This window comes from Leucopleurus acutus, assembly GCF_964270905.1.
Source record: "Leucopleurus acutus genome assembly, chromosome: 2".
In the NCBI taxonomy this organism is placed as follows: Eukaryota; Metazoa; Chordata; class Mammalia; order Artiodactyla; family Delphinidae; genus Leucopleurus; species Leucopleurus acutus.
In genome coordinates this window covers 153,838,958-153,858,648 of record NC_139143.1, presented here as the reverse complement: position 1 = coordinate 153,858,648, position 19,691 = coordinate 153,838,958, and the positions used below count along the sequence as shown (strand labels likewise).

The 19,691-nt window shown below is 36.5% G+C and overlaps 1 protein-coding gene across 1 annotated transcript in view; it reads right to left on the bottom strand.

Annotated features, from left to right (window-relative positions):
- Positions 1-17,124: 17,124 nt before the first annotated feature.
- Positions 17,125-19,691, bottom strand: part of SPATA6 (spermatogenesis associated 6) — a gene marked incomplete at its 5' end in the record, with an annotated part of 150,212 nt that continues 147,645 nt past the window's right edge. Inside the window, 1 exon segment of the mRNA XM_082834204.1 lies at positions 17,125-17,536. Coding sequence (XP_082690330.1) covers positions 17,356-17,536 — 181 coding nt within the window. The 3' untranslated portion in view covers positions 17,125-17,355.

Sequence of the window (19,691 nt, the reverse complement as noted above, 5' to 3'; positions counted from 1 at the left end):
TCGACAGATGAATGGACAAACAAAATGTGGTGTACACATACCCTAAAACACTATTCAGCCACAAAAAGTATGACATTTTGATGTATGCTATAACCTGGATGAGCCTGGAAAACATTATACTTGGTGACATAAGCCAGACACAGAAGGACAAATGCTGTATGATTCCACTTTATGAGGTACATAGAATAAGCAAATTCACAGAGACACCACATAGAATAGAGGTTACAGGGTTGGGGGAGAGGCAGGAATGGGAAGATATCGTTTAATGGGTACAGAGTTTATGTTGGGGATGATGAAAAAGTCGGCATAGATAGTGGTGATGGGTACACACAGTACGTGAATGTACATAATGCCACTGAGTGGTCCACGTACAAATGGTTAAAATTATGTTATATATTTTACCACAATTAAAATAATAAGGGCTGGTGGATGGATATCCTAAAGCAAGTATAGTAAAATGATGGGTTTTGAGCACACTGACGTTGAGGTATCTGCAGGATAGCCCACCGGAATTGCCAAAGAACTTTTTGTATCTATGGATCTGGAGCTCGGTGAAGAGATCGGGGCTTAAAACTTCCTTAAAATTCTTGCTTGGGAAAAATGTAACCTACCTCATAGAACTAGTATTAGATCTGTGCTTCTGTGTTGGGGGTGATGGTGCTGCCTAGCGGTGTAAAATAATTTTAGGACTGTGAGTTACTTGAGACTTTATTTTGTGAGGGAAACTGGGAAAAGGAGGGGGGTGGAACCTCTCTTTGTCCAGTTAGGCTTCCAGGAACTGGTTGGTTCACATATGTTATACCAGAACGTGGAGGTGGAAGGGGGAGACAAGGACAGGGCTTGTTGCCCGGCTGCTAGCAGCTCTGGGGGCAGGCAGCCCCAGCAGGGATGGCCTCAGCTACACAGCCACCTTGCCCGGGGTCCCACCCAGGCAGATGTTTCAGCCACGAAACATGTTTCAGATGTTTCAGCCACGTCAGCCTAACGTGAGACAACTCCGATGGGTCATTTTGCTCCAGAGCCCCGCGGCGGGGTTGGCCAAGCCTGCTATCTGGTCTACATCACAGCTCAACCGACCCTCCCTTCCACTGGTATGGACCCAGGGCACTCCCTCATAAACACCCTGCACGTTAAACTCCAGTCTCAGAGCATGAACCTCACCTGCGACAGAGGTCCAAATGACTAACCCAGCTCCTTTGACTTGACCTACTATGGTACTCACTATAATCCCAAACTATGCTGACTAGATCCCGGAAGGCAGCCCCTAACTCTGGATTCTCCACACATGTACTGGTGAGGAGCTAATGGCTGTTTTCTGTTTTATAAGATAGCGTTAACAGGCTCCAATTAATCCAGTTGGACAAGTAACAAAAAGACCATCATGTGTTCAGCAAATAATTCCACCCTGGCTGCCCCCAAGACTCCCATAGCAAAATCCATTAAACCTTAAAGTGTTTTATTTTCTCTCCTGCAACCCTCAAGTGTTTGCTGACATTTGAAGTCTGGTAATAATCATCGTCCCCCAGCCAAGCCATGTTTCTGAATCTTCAGGCAAATTCATGGCTGTCCCATTTTCTGAATGTTCCAATCAACATTCTAAACAGCCTTGCTCCTGGATATAAAGAAGGAAGAAAAAATAAACCTCTTTAAACTTCAGGGTCACAAAATTGCACTAGAAAAAGTCCCCAGTGGAAACACTGGATAGTCACAGATTATAGATTTTATTAATAAAAATCAATATAGTTGAGATGTTCATGCATTTGGCATGAATCAAATGAACCAAGACTGAAGACAAAAAAAAATTGTTTATTCAAAACCTCTTAGAGGGATTTAATTGTTTGGGTTTTGTTTTGCTTTGGTCATTGGTTACTTCTTTCACAATACATTTTAAAGCCCAGTAAATTAAGCAAAGTAAATCTTGCATTGTATTTAAAATAATCTCAGGAACACATAGATTGATTAACAAGGATATATATAGATATATATATACCCTTATAAAAAAAGGGATTTCAAATGCATTCATTCTTTAAAATTGTAGCTGCCTGATTAACAGTAGCAAATGTTTATTGAGCATTGACTATGTGCAGCTACCAGGCTAAATGTTATATATGTATTGTCTTGTTTAATCCCCCTATCCACCTGAGACAGGTAGGGCCTCTGGGTACAATGTGAATGATACCACCCGCAGTTGTACAACATGGTAGCCCTGGGGATAAGGTTCATTTTCTCTTCTTCTGATGAGGAAGTGAGGCATGGAGGCACAGGATGATTCAGCACCTTGCCGCCACTCACACAATCGGTGCATGATACTGGTAGGACTCCAAACTAGGCTGATTTAACTAAGCCAGGGCTCTTACTTACTGCATTACACTGTACCTTGTCCTCTGCTATAAGATACAAGAGCTCATTGTGGCAAAAGAGACAATGTCATCTCTGTTATCTGACTTCCTCTTTGTCCTAGCTGTTCCCTTTGCCTGCACTGTCCTTTTGCACATCTCTGCCTCCCAAGATCCCAAGCATCTGTTAGGGTCCACAGAAAATGTCTGCAAAAATTTCCTGGACCCCCTCTTCCTGTGGCAGAATAATGACACCTTCCCTTTGTCCCCAGAGTACTCTGTACCTGAATATTTTCTGGTTTTCCAAGATAGAGTAGTAAGAGCATTCAAAAATGTTTAATGAATGCAACTCTAGTATTTGTAGCACTGAGTTATTTATCTTGTTCCTTGAGACAAGAAAGGAGCATTTTCTCTTGTCCCTTTACCCACCCGTCAACCCCCATCTCCCTCTTAACTCTTCCTTTAGCCTCTAGAGTTCACAACTGGACTTGTTTATACTTACTATAGTATCTTCCTTGTTGAAGTGTAACCCACCTGTCTGTCCCTTTCTCCTTAGGACTCGATAAATCTTGCATCATAAGGTTGTGTGCTACCATAGTTAAAAACATGAATTCTAATCCATCTGAGGGTGGAAGGTGTATGATATAGTAAATCATCATATAAAGGAACCTCAGTGTAGTCTAAATGCACTTATGCTTCTCTCATTAAAATTTATGTGAGATTACAACATTAGGCCAAAGTAATTTTATCCTTAGACATTCAACTGGATTTGGAGAGACTGTTAACATTTACACTAACGCCTATACTCTGGACACAGCAGTTCATCCATGTGTGGATGGAGCAAGAAGCAAACAACTCCTCATAATAGTCAAAGTTGATGACATAAGATCAGTACCTAAAAGCCCCCGAACAGGACATTTCCATTCCTGTTTTATACAATCATATCAAACTGGTAACACCTGGTCCCCAAGCCCACTCTACATCATAAACAGAAAATCTGAGGAGGAAAGAAATTCTGAAATAATGAGACAAAGTATCAACAAGGGAAGGACTAACACCAAAGCAGCATAACTGCTAAAAACTAAACAAAAGAGTCAGAATAGTGTGGAGGCGGTCATTGCCGGCACAAATGGCTCTCCTCTACCTTCATAGCCCTGCATTTACATTGGCTGATACAATAACTGATGTTCAGATTGGAAAGCCAAAATCATCAAGAATGCATTGAAATATATCCAGGATCCTTCGTTTTACGGAGGTTAGGAAATAATGTGAAAAATTTAGAAGATGTTCCAGTCAATAGTTAGAAGAATATTATAATTAAAGTATAACAGAACGATTGGAAAAATTCAGATATTCAGAAACCACTCATTAGGATTCAAACAGTAGAGGTTTTCAGTTTGAGGACTTTGTACTACGGAGAATGTAAAGCCTATCCTGACTAATAGTTTTCTATTAAAGGCAAAGCGAACTTTCTCTTTTTTTTTTTTTTTGCGCGCCTGTCATTGCTGTGGCCTCTCCCGTTGCGGAGCACAGGCTCCGGACGCGCAGGCTCAGCGGCCATGGCTCACGGGCCCAGCCGCTCCGCGGCATGTGGGATCCTCCCGGACAGGGGCACGAACCCGCGTCCCCTGCATCGGCAGGCGGACTCTCAACCACTGCGCTACCAGGGAAGCCCCAAAGCGAACTTTCTAATGCTATCAGAGCTAATCCCTTTTCCAATTCAGATTCAACTTGAAACATCATTGCTTTTAACTTAGTTCGTCTCTGACTACACCTACTTTGAAGTGTAACACCAGTCATCTCAAAAACCACTTATATGGTGTGGACAATCCTGCAAAGAGACTTTCAGATGACAGCATGATGGTGTGTGGCTGAAAAATAATCTGATTTTTATGCTTCCTGCCCCCTCCACCCAATCTTCACATTTGGTTTAAAAAATCAATACTAAAGAATTGCAGTTTATATAATGTATGCTATTGCGAAGCAGCATCAGTAGTATCTTAATTGTAATTATTCACATCTGGGAAGACATCAGATCTCACTGGCCACATTTTCTTTTCATATCTTTTAAACATTAGGAACTTAAGAAAGGCTACATCCTTTAGCATTATGTATAACCTAACATGTAAGAGAATATTCGGTGTTTCCAGTTTGCTAGTTTACCTTCTGACAAGTTTTGTGAAAGAGACGGGAATAAAACTAACTTGCATTACATACAAGATGCTGCCCACACAAATACCAGAAAGGGAAGCAAAATGAACAGCCAGACATATGGCATGAGCTGACAGCATAAAGAAACTAGCTCTGCATGAGTAACAAGGAACATCTTGAAATGTACAAGACATATGTGTTTTAGGAAGAAGGCTGAAGTGTTTCATAATAAAAACAGGACAAAGTGAACCACGAGTGCTGAATAAAGTTTTAATTAAAAATGGGTTTTTAGCCTTCAATGTGAATATACAATATGCTTCGCAGATGGATTTTATATTTAAGTCTTATGCAAACCAAAAAGTAAGTGAGAAAAATAAAGCTTCTGAAAATGACACAGAGGCTAAAATGTATGTAAACAATAGAGGATTCTGGTACAAACAAACAAGAAAGGAAGAACAATCCTTCTGTCACCCATTTTCTGCTTGCACATTGCATAAGTAGATCGTATAACCTACCTTTGGTGCAAACATGTTTCTTCTTGGTTTAAATACATAATAGACACACACACTTAGGAAACAGCTGAGATGTCCAACCACAGAGGAATGATTAAACTAATTCATAGCACATCAGTGCAATATTAGATAACTATTAAACAAACATTTATGCATCATTTTAGAAAAATGAAGGAATGTGTATGTGTTACCATTAAACTAGTAAGATATGAAATCTGTTTAAAGAAACAAATGACTGTAGAAATGCACAGAATACTGCAATAAAACATACAAAAATATTGCAAGTTATCTCAAGATTTTATTGATATTTTCACATGAGTACTTTATAAATCTTCCAATTTTTATGCACTATTGCTTTTTTTTTTTTTTGGCGGTACGCGGGCCTCTCACTGTTGTGGCCTCTCCCGTTGCGGAGCACAGGCTCCGGACGTGCAAGCTCAGCGGCCATGGTGCACGGGCCCAGCCGCTTCGCGGCATGTGGGATCTTCCCGGACCGGGGCACAAACCCGTGTCCCCTGCATCGGCAGGCGGACTCTCAACCACTGTGCCACCAGGGAAGCCCTTTGCAGTATTGCTTTTTAAGACCAGAAAATAATATTTGAAAAGTCCAATTAAAGTTGCAATATTTTCCTAGAAAAATTGATATAAAAACAATGATTATAAGTTTATTGGAAAATTTTTTATATTAATCTTTGATGTCTGACTTGTGGAACTTATCTATAGTTTTGTTCTTGGTCCAAGGCAAGAAGGAATTATCCCTAAGGTTCACTGGCTATGGGCAAACAATGAATGAAATGCAGATATCTAGCAGACAAAGACGTGACAATTATGCTCTTTGTGTACACAGGACTAATGGCTACACTTTTCTGTTTTTTCCTTGAAAAAAAAAGTCTAGGGGGCTTCCCTGGTGGCGCAGTGGTTGAGAATCTGCCTGCCAATGCAGGGGACACGGGTTCGAGCCCTGGTCTGGGAAGATCCCACATGCCGTGGAGCAACTGGGCCCGTGAGCCACAATTACTGAGCCTGCACGTCTGGAGCCTGTGCTCCGCAACAAGAGAGGCCGCGATAGTGAGAGGCCCGCGCACCGCGATGAAGAGTGGCCCCCACTTGCCACAACTAGAGAAAGCCCTCACACAGAAACGAAGACCCAACACAGCCATAAATAAATAAATTAATTAAAAAAAATGACCTATAGGCATTAAAAAAAAAAAGTCTAAACCAAACATAAAAAGCTATCTAAAGCTCTTTCCAATGCATTTAAACAACTGAGTTTAAGCTGGAAAATCTCTGGCAATGATTTTAGTGTTTGAAAGTATCTTAATGCCAGGAAATACTCTTCTATTACAAAATATTTATTTTTTAAAGTTCAGCTGCGGTTTGAGTTTTATTTGATATCTTTAAGTTGGATCAAAAGCAAATTCAGGAATAGCCTTTCTTACGAGGTTTTCTAAAGGTTTCATTTCATTTTGAAGCTGTATTTACTTATCGTCAATGCTCCTTCCCTACGTGAAACTCTATCCAGGCAAGTGATCAACTTGCTGTCCTCAAACTCACTTCGTGAACCCTTATTTCCACACCTTTATGCCACTGCTCAATTTTTTTCCACTTACTTTTCTCTTTTCCTAGCTATTCTAACCCAACCCATGCTGCAGACTGAACTCATATCCTTCCTCCGTATTCATGAAGCCTTTTCAGACAAATGACTAGTTCTCTCCATCTTTTGAGCCCTTATTACTCACTGACTCTTCAGTAATTATAGATTCCTATCTCTTTACTGTGGTCTTTTCAAGTATTTATGTCATCTGCTAAATTAGACTGAAGATTCCGTGAGAACATTTAGGAAGTATTTTTTATGTCCTCCAAAGTGTTTGACATGCACTTGCAGATGGAGCTCCTTCTTGGAGCTCAATAAATATGTTGAAAGATGGAAAATGGCTGGAGAAACACAGGCTACAAAACTCTTACCTTTGGTCTTAATATGACCTTTGGGGTGTCAAATATATCTGCTAATGATATTATGAGGATGAAATGGCATTACTTGAGCCCCTAAATATTTTTTTTGGTTTGAGGACAGAATTCAAATTCTATAGTTCGGCATATGAAGAAGTGCCTTGATGTAATTCCAACATACATCCCCCCTTACCTTGGGCCCCCATTTCACCCTGCACCCTTGTACTCTAACCAGTGAATTCCTTGCAGTTCCCTGAAGATGCTGTGCTTCTTTCATGCCCACGCCAGCTCCGATGCCCTGCCCCTCCTCTTCTGATAAAATCATCCATTAAGATCAAGATGGGAGACTGATTCCTTTGTGATGCCTTCCTTCACTCATTAAGGACGTGGTTGCTTCCTTCTTCCATGCTCCTAAAGAACCCACCCGAACATCTCCTTCATATATTTACTTGTATTATATATTTATAATATATGTATTTGTTTATATATATATATCCGCAATAAACATTTTATAACAGACTGTATTATAATGTGTCTGTGAGAGGTCAGGACATATTTATTTTATATTTGCCCAATGCCACTCACAATATTTAGTTCATAATAGGTACTTGATGTTTGCTTAATGAATGCATAAATAAATGTATAAGCTTGATAATGTATAAATGTATAAACTTGATATGAGTTTAGATGAAGGGAGAAAAAAACCTGGTATTTAAAGGTTAGCCACCGATACCCCCAAAGGTATAAAATTCACATGGAAATCAAGAGACAGCCATAAACCTTCTTGGAGCTCAAGGTATTTTGTGCCTACAACACAAAAACATTCAGATGATGAAGAGGTTAACAAAATGATAACACTTTAAGAAGGAGAAATTTAAACCAGCTGAAAAAAGGCCTTCTTTCTCCTTAAGAGAGAGGAAGCCATGAAGAGGTGACAGACTCATGGTTCACCAAGCCGGGTAAACATCACCTAGAGAGGGTAAAAATCACCTAGAGAGGCTCAAAAACTCTTAAAGACTCTTTAAAAAAGTTAAATTTACTGCATCAGGATCTCCAGAGGCTGAGATGAGGAAACTATTTTTAACTGCTTCCTAAGTGATTCTCATCAGTCAGGATTTGGAAATACTGAACTGGAACACAACCAAAATCTTTTCCAGCTTTAGATCGGGATGGGACATAGTCATGCACGTTCCGCTAATGAGATGAATGTTACGTACGTCTCAGGTACGCTGCATCTGCATCCTATGCCTGAGGAAAAGTTACTTCCAAATTACGACAATTTCCAATTATTTGTGGTAACTAGATCACTGAATTCTTTAAATCCCATGGAACTCTTTATTACTAAACCTTTCTAGTAGAGCTGCTAACTAGTTATAAGCTGGCTAGTTTAATTTCCCTCACTGTTCAGTGGACTGGAGGTATGTTCATAAGTGGGTGAATTGGCCAACAAGTAGGGACAGAGCAGGGAGAAGGAAAAACAAATGGTTGGAGCTATTTACAAACATATCAAAAACTCTGAATAATGGAAAATAAGCCTCCTCCATATATAGACGTGATCAATCACTGAGAATCAAGTATCGTCTCTTAAAATCCAATATGAAATCCAATACTTAAGAAAAATCAAGCAATAGTAGGAAAAAGTTCAATAGGATATTTATGAGAAAATACTAATATACGGGTTTAAGTCCTCATTCAGCCACTTATACCCCCTACTGTGTGACCTGCAAGAGACATTTAACCCAAATTGGAGTTTTCTCATTTGTAAAAGTGTAGCATTATAACCCCTGCCCTACCTAATTCATAAACATGTATGGAGAAATACAAGTTATTATTTATCATAAAAGTTTAGTGGAAATAGTTTTTCTAAATGTTTGGTGGATAAAAGTTCACTGAAGTCAAATGTTCTTTTTCTTCCATTTTCGCAACATAAACACTTGAAAATACTTTCTAATTCAAAAGCTGGTATCTTTTCTCTCATTTAGCAAAAACAATTACCCCCCTGGGTTTACAGTGGAACTGAAATTAGTTTGACTGTTTTTGTTTAAGATTATCAACAAAAACCTCTCCAAATTATGCAGTTTCTATGCCAAAACACATTCTTTATGCTGCATAGCTGTAGGAATGTATCATAAGTGAACAACTGCTGGGCCACAAAGGAGAGTCAAGATAGAATATTTTTTCTATCCTCCAGGATAATGTGAATATTTTTAATACATTCTTCTTGAGTGGTAGATTCCTTTCAAATATAGTTTTTTATATAGCAACAGAATATTATTATAAATGGGGAAAAGGGGGCTATACTAAATAACTGTTTCAGAAAACACACATGTTTCAGATGAGTCCAATAGATAATCAGTGAGCTATGTAACAATAACAACAACAATAATAATTGTAGTAAATCATATCGTTTATACAGCCCTTACCACGTTCAAGGCCTTGTTTTAAGCACTTTCTATTTGTTAACTAATTTAATATTCATAATGACCCCATGGGATTGGTAATAGTATCTTCATTTTATAGATGACAAAACTAGAAACAAAGAAATCACGTAATTTGTCTAAGGTCACACAGTTATTAAGTGGTTGAAGTGTGACTGGAATCTAGCAGTGTGACTCCAGAGGCTGTGTATTTAACCCCTAGGCTATTTTTCTGAGCAGCGAAAAATTTATATGCAGTAAGATGCAATAACTAAAATATAATACTCATTAGCCAGCAATTTCTAAAAACATGTAAATATATTTTAAAATTTATTTTATGTATATCTTAGGTTGAGATTGCTAAAGAAAATTTTTGTAATTAACATTTTTAAAATTTAAGACTTCTAAAAAATTACCTGGTAAACCTTAGTCTATTTAAAAAAAAGTTTTGTGTGCATGTGTATATGTATGTAAGTACATGCACACACACGCACACACACACACACATACATGTATCTCTGTGACTAGTGTCAAACAGTATAGTTTTCTGAAAAACGTGATCGCTCAATCACATTATTATAAATTCTTAAGACGTGCAGGGATGTGCATCTGGCTGAGATGATCCAGGGTTACTTCTATTGAATGAGGGTGATTTACTTTAACTTCTACCTCTAACATCCCCCAAATCAAAAGGATATGGTTAATTTACAAAACATAACTGTGTAACTCCAAAATAAACGAAGGACAAAATAAACTTCCTACTATCAAAACTGGTTAATAGGACATACCCTCAAACTAAATTTATTTTTGTTTTAAAAATAATACCTTGACAAGTGAGAGAAGTCAAAAGAAAGTTGAAGTGGACAATATTCTCAAAAACTAAAGTCATGTGTTTAGTTTCACTTGTAAAATCTATGTAAAACCTCTACCGAAGTGCACAACATATACAAGGTTAACAGGATTTTAAATATTATAGTAAAAATAATGATGCTAAGGTAGCTGTCTATGCCTGCGTGGATTTATGCACAAAATGATGAAACTCATGAAAGGGAAAGGGTATTAAATCAACTTTAAGCATCTACTATTTTTCAGGTACAATGCTAGTCACTTTGCATCATTTACCTAATATGTTCTTCATAGTAACCAACCTAGGTAGGTATCATTCTCATTTTATAAATAATAAAATTAAGGTCTAATATCTCCAGACAGCACCACAGTATAGAATACAAACCCAGGTATATGACTCTTCTCATAATACTATACAACCTACATAAACTAAATAACTAGTAAATTTAAGAGCCATACCAAAAAAATCTGAATTATTTGGTCTTGTGTCTTAAAATAATTTTGAAAAATATTTACATTGATTCCATTTTTTTCCTCCTATCAGATCCTCAAGATCTTTCAGAATATCACTCTATATTGACTTGGAATTTCAGTTATTACAGTTACCCTTTATTGAGCACCATGCATTGTACAACATGTTCCACATGCATTAACTCTTTAAATGATCACAAGAAACCTATGAAAATAGCTTCCATTTCACAAGTGAGAAAACAAGTTCAGAAACGTTAAGTAACACAGAGGTGACAAGGAAACAGAGAAAGAAATATGAGGTCTGTTCAACTCTACAAACAACAGTATTGCTATTATGCCAGATGGAATATTTTTCAAACTGAAAATTTCTTTTCCCAGATCACTTCCAAAAAGTAATTAGGATAGTGCCTAATATATGTAGAAGAATGTCCACATTTACTTTCCTATTTAATCTTAATACTCTATGAGAAACGGAGGGGCAGTGTTTATTAATATCCTTTTTCACAGGTAAAAAAAATAAGGTTCAGAAAAGTTGTGAAGAAAGTGCTTTTTCTACTGTTCAATGTTGTTGTCAATGCCCTAGAAATAGAACTTTCTGAAAACATATATACATAAATCCTTCAACATTTTATTTGCATATATCACTAATTTTACTAAAAAACAAACACACAAACAAAAACTCCAGTGAAAAATGACTTTCACTGATAAAAGTAAGCCTCTAATAGGATACACTTAATCTCAATTCTATTACATATATTCAAAGGCATTAAAGATTTTCTCTCACCTTATTTCTGAACTATGTCATAAACTCAGAAAGCTAAACTTCTTTAAACTTATACTGCAACAGAAATGTAGTGATGCTTCTGACACTTAAAGTCTATTTTTTCTGAAATTAATATAGGCACCTATGCTCTCTTGTTTACTATTTGCATGGAATAGTGTTTTTCCATTCCTTCATTTTTAGCCTATGTGTGTTCTTAAATATAAAGTGAGTTTCCTGTAGACAGCATATAGTTGGATCTTGTTTTATTATCCATTCAGCTACTCTATGTCTTTTGACTGGAGAGTTTACTTAATTTATGTTTAAGGTAATCATTGATAGGAAAGGACTTACTTTTGCCATCTTGTTGTTTTCTGTTTTATATTTACTTTGTTCCTCTATTCCTCTCTTGCTGTCTTCCTTTGTGTTTTGTTGATTTTTTTACAGTGACATTCTTTGATTCCTTTCTTTTATTTTGTGTATTTTCTTTATGTTTTTGGGGTTTTTTTTGTGGTTACCATGTGGCTTGTTAAAATGTCCACTACCCAAAGTGATATACAGATTCATTGTTATGCCCATCAAAATCCAATGACATTTGTTATAGAAATAGAAAAAACAATCATAAAATCATATAGAACCACAAAAGACTCAGAATAACCAAAGTGATCTTAAGAAAGAACAAAAAAGCTGGAGGCATCACAGTCCTGATTTCAAACTAAATTACAAACCCATAGTAATTAAAACAGTATGGTACTGGCATAAAGACAGACAAATAGCAATGGAACAGAACAGAGAGCCCAGAAATAAAGTAAAACATACAGTCAACTGATCTTTGACAAGGGTGCCAAGAACATACAATGGGGAAAAATTGTCTCTTCAACAAGTGGTGTTTGGAAAATTGTAGTATCAACATGCAAAAAAAAGATAAAAAAAGAAATTGGACCCTAACCTTATACCATACATAAAAATCAAGTCAACGTGGATTAAAGATTTAAACATAAGACCTGAAACTGTAAAACTCCTATAGAAAATATAGGGGTACATCCTCTTGATATTGGTCTTGACAATGACTTCTTGGATATGACACTAAAAGCAAAGGTAACAAAAGCAAAAATAGACAAAGTGGAACTACATCAAATTAAAAAGGTTCTGCACAGCAAAGAAAACAATCAACAGAATGAAAAGACGACCAATGGAATAGGAGAAAATATTTGCAAACCTTATAGCATTTCTATCTATTACAGTACTTCTCTCACCGTTAATAAGTAAATGTCAGTCTCCTCCCACAAACTAGGGTCAGGAACTAGGTTTATGTTTATCTCTAGATGTCAGTCAGTGCCTTGCAGATTGCCTGAAACTGAGTAGACCTTCAATAATATTTGTTAAATGGGTGAATAGTCACAAGTTCTGGCTGTCTAAGGAATTTCATATAACTAAACTCAAAGTACATCATTCAGAGATAAATAATACTCTCATAACTCAATAACAGAAAGTTTGCTTTTCCCTCTTACCTCTTCATTTTGTACATAAATTTCTAGCTAGTTAGACAATCTGGGATTGGGAGGAGAATATCTTTCTTAATTTCTAAAAGGGGGCCCTCAAACTAACTCACTACCACAATGGCCTCAGTAATAAGTAAAAAGTACAATTACTTGGGTTCCACTACTCTCAGGGCACCTATTATGGTCACATACAAATTAGGACATGAACAACATAGAGCTTTTGTTTATTTTGATCTGAATTCATTATTTTGATCTGACTTCAAAAATCCATTTTGTATTCTTGAGTTCTCCCAAGTTCTAGATCTTTAACTGATTACTGGACATTTTCCTCAATCCCACCTCCACCCTCATAAAAGCTGATCAATATTGAGTTTATTCCATCTTGGTTTCCTATACACAAAAGTCCTTCCCATCTTTCAATGTCCAGCTCAAAAGTTACCACATCTAATGCTGCTCCAGGCCTGTTGTTCACTTTGCGGTCCTCTTAACTGTCCCACCAAAGCGTTTGCAACCTTGCACATAATCTCCAGCTAAAGCACTTGGAGCTTCCTGAACAATCATGCTCTCTCCCATTTTCACACTTTTGCAGGTTCTGTTGCATCAAGCTACCATGCCCTATCCTCATTCTTGCATTCTTATATCATAGAAGTTACCAAACCACTGTAATGTTGAAATACACTGCTATTTGTCTCTCTCAATAGAATCTGCATGCTTGTGGAAAGATACATTAAAAAATTTTATACTCTATATCTAACACAGTGCTCAATAAATATGTGATAAATGGGTGAATGAGTGCTTGAATGTGTAACTAGCCTAAGTTCCTAAGGTAAGATAAAAATAAACATAATAATTGTAAAATGGTTGAGTCACTTTGGAAAACAGTTTGGCAGTTCTTCAAAATGTTAAACATAGAGTTTCCATATGATCCAACAATTCCACTCCTGAGTGTATACTCAAGAGAAATAAAAAGATATGTCTTCACAAAGTTCACAAATGTTAATAGTACCAGCATTTTTCATAATATCCCCAAAGTGGGAACAATGAAATGCCCACCACCTGAATGGATTAATAAAATGTGATATAGCCATACAATGGATTATTTTTTAGTAATAAAAAGAAATGAAGTACTGATACATGTTACAACAGGGATGAGTTCCGAAAACCTTATGCTACGTGAAAGAAGCCAGACACAAAAGTCACATATTATATAATCCCACTTATATGAAATGTCCAGAATAAGCATAGAAACAGAAAGTAGATTAGTGGTTGCCAGGAGCTGAGGGGAGAAGGGAATGAGGAGTGATTGCTAATGGGTACAGGATTTCCTTCTGGAGTGATGAAATATTTTATACATAGCTAGTGGTTACAGTTGCACAACTCTGTGAATATACTAAAACACTCAACTGTATACTTTTAAAGGGTGAATTTTGTAGTATATTAACTATCTCAAAAAACCTATTATTAGAAAATGAACACAATAATGAGAATTCTCCATTTGGTCCAGATTTTTAATCAAGGGCTTTATCTTTGAAATCACAACACAACTCTGCTGCCTAGAACTTCCTAATCTTCTATATTGATCAATTATAGAACTAGAAAAATGTTGGAACATTAAAAGGTCATTCTAAATTAACCCCTTCCTCACCTTACAGGTAAGAAAACTGAGCTCCAAGAAGGATAAATGACTTAAACAAAGTTATACAACTAGTAGTGAAACCAGGGAGAACTCATTCTCAGTCCAATGATCCATCTTTTTTCTTAGTTGAATTAACATTTTCCTTCCTAAAATTCCCGGGTTCTTTTTTTTTTTTTAACTTAAAGGAAAAGTTACATTAAAAAGAAAAGGACAGACCTATTTATCTTTCATATTAAGCCTAGTAACTATTACTAGATTTTAGGGGATATTAAAAAAAGATTAAGAGAAAAAACTACTGCACCTTTCTGATTCTTTCAATGAGAAAAGGCAACTATTAGTACTTAAAGATTTTACTCTTAAAAGATAATACAACATAAGAATTCACAGTAATAGTTAAGAATAGCAACAAAAACCACTCTTTCCCCTAGGGAATGGAAATAGACACTTAGCAAAATGCTACATATGTGGAAATTTACATCCGATCCTTCACAGAGATGTCAAATTTAATCCATAGGAAAATGTCTTTCAAATTAACACTTTCTAAAGTTCCCCTTTGAGACACATTTTTTTGGTGGCCTTTGTATGACAATGGCAAATATAGGTACAATAAGTAATTTTTGTGATACTTATTCACTCAGGAGATTTTCTATGAGAGCAGATATTTTCTTTAAAGTTCATATTTGTTCTTTTCACCAGAAGCAACTTTTAAAGGGAGGAATTTTTCATTTGTTTCTACCAAAGGGGAAAAAATACTAAGTTTCGTTGAACACATGATTTTTTTAAAAAACCATCATTCAATGTTGACCTTCAAAAGCTTATACAAAACATCAACATACAACTTATAGCCAGAGGGTAGCTCAGTGATTGTGTAGTCCAGTATTTCCCTGACTGTGCCCACATGTACCTGCAGATGGCATTTCAGAGGAAGTATGGGGAGTTGGGGGAGCAGAATGGGAGGGGAAAGATAACCATAACAACAAATATTGTTACACACTCAATTTAGTTTAGGAAATTCTGGGTTAATTCAATAAATATTTAATGAGCACCAACTATGTGTCAGACTTTCTTCTAGATGCTAGAGCAAAACATATTTATGCCAGGATTTCTTAGAGCCTCTAACATGCTACTGTTTACTATGACTAAGATGACCACATGTAGTTTGCCCGGACAGCTCCAGTTTACCACTGTTTTCTCAGCATCAGTAGACCCCCTTTCACTCCTGTTATCATACGCACGACCCTCTAAGTTTGAGGGGTGTGAATATAGTGCATAGATTTTTCCTAAACTTACATGATCAATGAAATACTTATATTTCCTATAGCCATCTCCTAGAACAGTGGTCTACAGAACATGGTTCAGGAAATGCTGACCTACTCCATTCTCTCCATTTGATAACTGAGGAAACTAAGGACCAGAGATCTAAAGCCTAGGACACCTGGCTCCTATCTCTGATGTGCTTGCCAATACCTTGCAGATTGCCACAGATAAAACACTCAAACACAAAGTAAAAAAGTCTTATTACTGGATAACAAGTATTATGTATTTTCTCCTATTACAAAAATAAATCACCCAATTTTACATGCTGATTCCAATTTAAATAGAGTTTAACTCAAGTTTTTTCTTTTAAGATCATAACTATAAAATTAACCAAAGATGGAGTCAATGAGAAAACATTACCTTGTAGTCAACTCTTTAAGTTTATAAGCCAAGTTTACCATGTCCTATTCTCTGCTTTTCTTCCACTCACTCTGGTGAATACAAGATAACTGATTTCTTCATATCTTCAAAGCCTCACTGGCCTCATAGGTGTGTTTGGGGCGTGGGGGAGAAGCTAATTTTCTCAACTAACAACTTTCTGGTACAAAGAGTTATGCTCTAATATTTTCCTCCACTTTATGGTTCCAAGTGTCCTTTAAAGTAAGGATGCTACTTTCTTGGGCTATTTGATACCTATGAAAACTCTAGAGATGGAATTACAATATAAGTTCCTTATTCTTTCTGAGTCTCTACAGGCTTATTAACAAAGGCTATCTTCTGATTCTGGATGCACCAAAGATATGGCTCTAGAAGAAAATCATGCAAAAAATTCTGTCTTTAAAAATCAGTTATGCACATTGTGGATCACCCATGGCCATTCCTATTTCTAGCTAACTGTTAAGCATTTTAAGTAACTTAGGTAGTTCTTTTAGAGAAGAGGGAGTGAATGATTATAGAAACTTTAAAAAGAAAGCTGTATCTTAGGAGCTAAGACATATCAATAGCCTTTTCTGAGGGAGCAAACGGTAGAAAATACTAGTTAAAACAGGGTTTAAACTCCTGGGAAATTCATCTTCGTACAGTATATCTTTTTGCTCATGACCAAGAAAAGGGAGTTAATAATAATAATTAAATCTTAGACAAGATAACCAGTCAAGTAGGTGAAAAGAAAATTACAAGGTGATTAAGGCAGAAGAACATTTCCAGAGAGAATCTGTTTTTGGATTTGTAGCTGGTGATATGAGAGAGATGTGACAGAACAGCCTTCTCAGAATCAGAATGGAGGTTGTAATTGTGTTGCACAGCTTTGACTTTTAGAATATAGCATTCTTTACTGTGATTGGAAAAAGGTTTGCCCATGATAATTTATCATTTGAAGTAATAAACTTATTCAGGTCTAACTACTGTACTCAATTAGAACCACCTGTTTAAAAGAAAAGGAATACAGATACTGATCACATCAAACGTTTTCATTGAGAAGTTGACAAGGACACTCATACAGTTTATCACCACTGGTCTCAGCAGCCTTCCTGTGTATGAGAAACAGAACTACAGGCCTTTTTGTATAAGCTCCTGTACATCTTGTCCATGCTGTTCTCAAAGATGGGTCGGTAGGATTTTCCTTTATAAGAGGCTGCCCTGTTGGACCAGTATTCGCCATCATCCAAATGGAGAGTGCCACGTGGCTGCTGAAATGAACTATAAAAAAGGACATAAAAGATTAAAACAATGAGGCAACAAAATGAGAGGTAGTACTATATAAATCAAATATTTACTAAGTACTTTATAGGTGTGTGGTACTCTGTTTGGGCTTTGAGATATAAAATGTGACAAGGCTTATGCCTTCAAAGAGTGACACTATTTGCATGCAACAATTACAAAACAATAAAATGAAAATGGTATGTGAGAGTTAAAAAGAAATTCCGAGAAGAGAGGGAGGTGCGGCAAGGTAAAAGCAGGGCACAGATGGTACGGCATGGCCAGGTGTGAGAGTGCTTGGCCTCTAAAGTCAGGCAGACCTGGAACTGAATTCCAGCTCCGTCTTTGTAAGCTGTGGGAACCTGGGCGATTTATTCAATTGTTCAGGGTCTCAGCTTCCTTTACTGTATTTTTGCAGTATTGTTGTAAAAATCAAAGAGAATATATGTAAAGTGCATAGTACAGTGCTTACCTGGCACACAAAAGTTATTAAATATAAGGCATTGAACTACTAGGTACTTTATATATATTTATACATATTTATAAAAAATCTTACAACCCTCTGAAGTTGGTAACTGTGGAAACTGAGACTCAGTGAAGTCAAGTGACTTGCCTAAGCCTCTTTAGGTAGTAAGCGGCAGAATGGAAAAGGATACCATTTCTGTGGCTCTAATGTCCTTTCCACTGTGGCATGCTATTGTCCTCAAGGAGGAGTAGAAAATTCGACAGAATATGAATCACTTTTAGAAAACGGAAAACAAGGTGGAAGAGTCTGTATTTGAAGCGATAGAGAAATACTGTTATTTGAGGGTGTTGAAGAAAAAAGAGAGAGAACAGATGGAAGCTATAAAATAGACCAGGACTAGGCTCATTGTAATGGGAATAGAGAAGAAAAGGCAACTCTTTTTGAAGGCTTGATAGTGCTTTTCTTTAATTTGCTAGAAATAAAACATTGACTTTTAAAAAGACTGAGTTTATTTTATTTTTTAAACAAATAATGAACTCACTTTAATAAATTAAGTACTTGTTATAGATAAGACCTCTCAGGCATGTTAGAGATTATGCCATATAAAACTGTATGTCCTTGCTATTAAATTACAAATATTGACTTCATATATTTGGAATCTCACTCCACACAAAACAAACAATTTGCTCCCTGACTTATCAGTCCCATGATGTTACTTGTGAATTGTGAAATAGCAACTCTGGGAGCTGGATATCTGTAAAAAGAATTTGCTGTTTCACCTGAAGTCAATCTACCACCTGAACTCAGTAAAAGTGGTCACAAAAAAAGGCACAAAGTGGCTGTGTTATTCTTAGAGCTTGCCATAGTTTCCACCTTTCATTAGCTTTGCTTAAGAAATAGTCTAACCAACTGAATACAATGTCTTTCATACAATTTCTCACCAAGCCTAACTCCTGCTGAAACAGTCACTCGAAACAGTTTTTTTGGACAATTCGAGTCAAGTGATAGAGAAATCACACACACAAATACATTAATAGAACTTCTTCTGCATGTACTTTGTACCTCTGCAAGTATATCTACCAGCCTAAGTCCCCACATTTGCCTCTCCTCCCGCATACTACTTCAGGAGTGCCACATGTTGTGTTTTGTTTGTTTAGCTGTATTTGGTTTATTTGTTGCTTTTCTTGTTTTATGTCAAGTCATGCACTAATTAATATTTCACAAAACACAGATCTGTCCTTAATCTCCCTGTTGTCCACAGTCATCAACTTTACTGCATACTGATGGTCAGATGATAATGTTCTTTTCTGAACTCTATATTTTGCCGGGCTAGTTCTACCACAATAAACCTAGTCAACAGAAATTTGAATTTTTATTAAGCTACTACCCAAATCTCAGAAAGGTAAGTAATAGTAGGGCTGCTAACTTTAAAAATCATTGTGTAGGTTTTTCTGAGATTGTAAATCAAATTCCTAATCCCTATCATAAATTATCATATGAATGAATAAGTGAATAAATAAAATTCAGAAATAATTTTAGGAGCAACTGTGAACCTGATAAGGGTCTGTAAAAAAGAGCTAAAGTGGCCAAAACAGACATCCTAATGCTTTTAAAATCTTGCAAATTTTGACAGGAAGTTTATTTCTATTTAAAATTGCAAAATTTTCAATTTAGTAAACAGTACTGTAG